Source organism: Octodon degus, unplaced genomic scaffold (genome assembly GCF_000260255.1).
Source record: "Octodon degus isolate 3935 unplaced genomic scaffold, OctDeg1.0 scaffold00004, whole genome shotgun sequence".
In the NCBI taxonomy this organism is placed as follows: Eukaryota; Metazoa; Chordata; class Mammalia; order Rodentia; family Octodontidae; genus Octodon; species Octodon degus.
This window is the reverse complement of record NW_004524580.1, coordinates 3064703-3065119: the sequence shown is the minus strand read 5'-3', so window position 1 is coordinate 3065119 and position 417 is coordinate 3064703. Positions and strand designations below refer to the sequence as shown.

Here is a 417-nt window from a genome sequence, read left to right as displayed (position 1 = left end):
GCTGTTCTGTTCCAGTCAGTTACTCAAAGGAGAAATTAAGTTGATCCTGGAATCAACCTCCTCTGAGGAGTTTCCCTGGCTCATGGCATATGCGGATCTGACCACTCTTATTGCTGCATGAGGCTGGAGTGGTTTGTTCTGGCTTCCATGAAGCGCCCGATGTCATCACGAGGGCTCATGTACAAGCCAGTGCGCTGCTGCCCTCCTACCCAGCTCCCTTTGGCTATAGTTGCTCTTCTGCTCTCATAGTCTCAAATGTCCACTAGAAAAAAATGCTAATGACATTGGGGAACTCCTAGCCTGTTAGGTGTCCAGTACCAGTTCATGTTCTCTAAAATCCAGGAATGAAGTTTAGGAACAATGGAGGTTGAGGGCAGAATATATTTATTGCAAGAAAGAAAGCTTCTATCTGAGAGA

At 46.3% G+C, this 417-nt stretch overlaps 1 protein-coding gene across 1 annotated transcript in view; it reads left to right on the top strand.

Annotated features, from left to right (window-relative positions):
• The window catches only part of LOC101589717 (E3 ubiquitin-protein ligase KCMF1), a 1515-nt gene extending 1394 nt beyond the window's left edge, over positions 1-121 (top strand). The window contains exon 2 of the mRNA XM_004623885.1: positions 16-121. Coding sequence (XP_004623942.1) covers positions 16-121 — 106 coding nt within the window. The remainder of the gene's footprint in view (positions 1-15) is intronic.
• Positions 122-417: the final 296 nt, after the last annotated feature.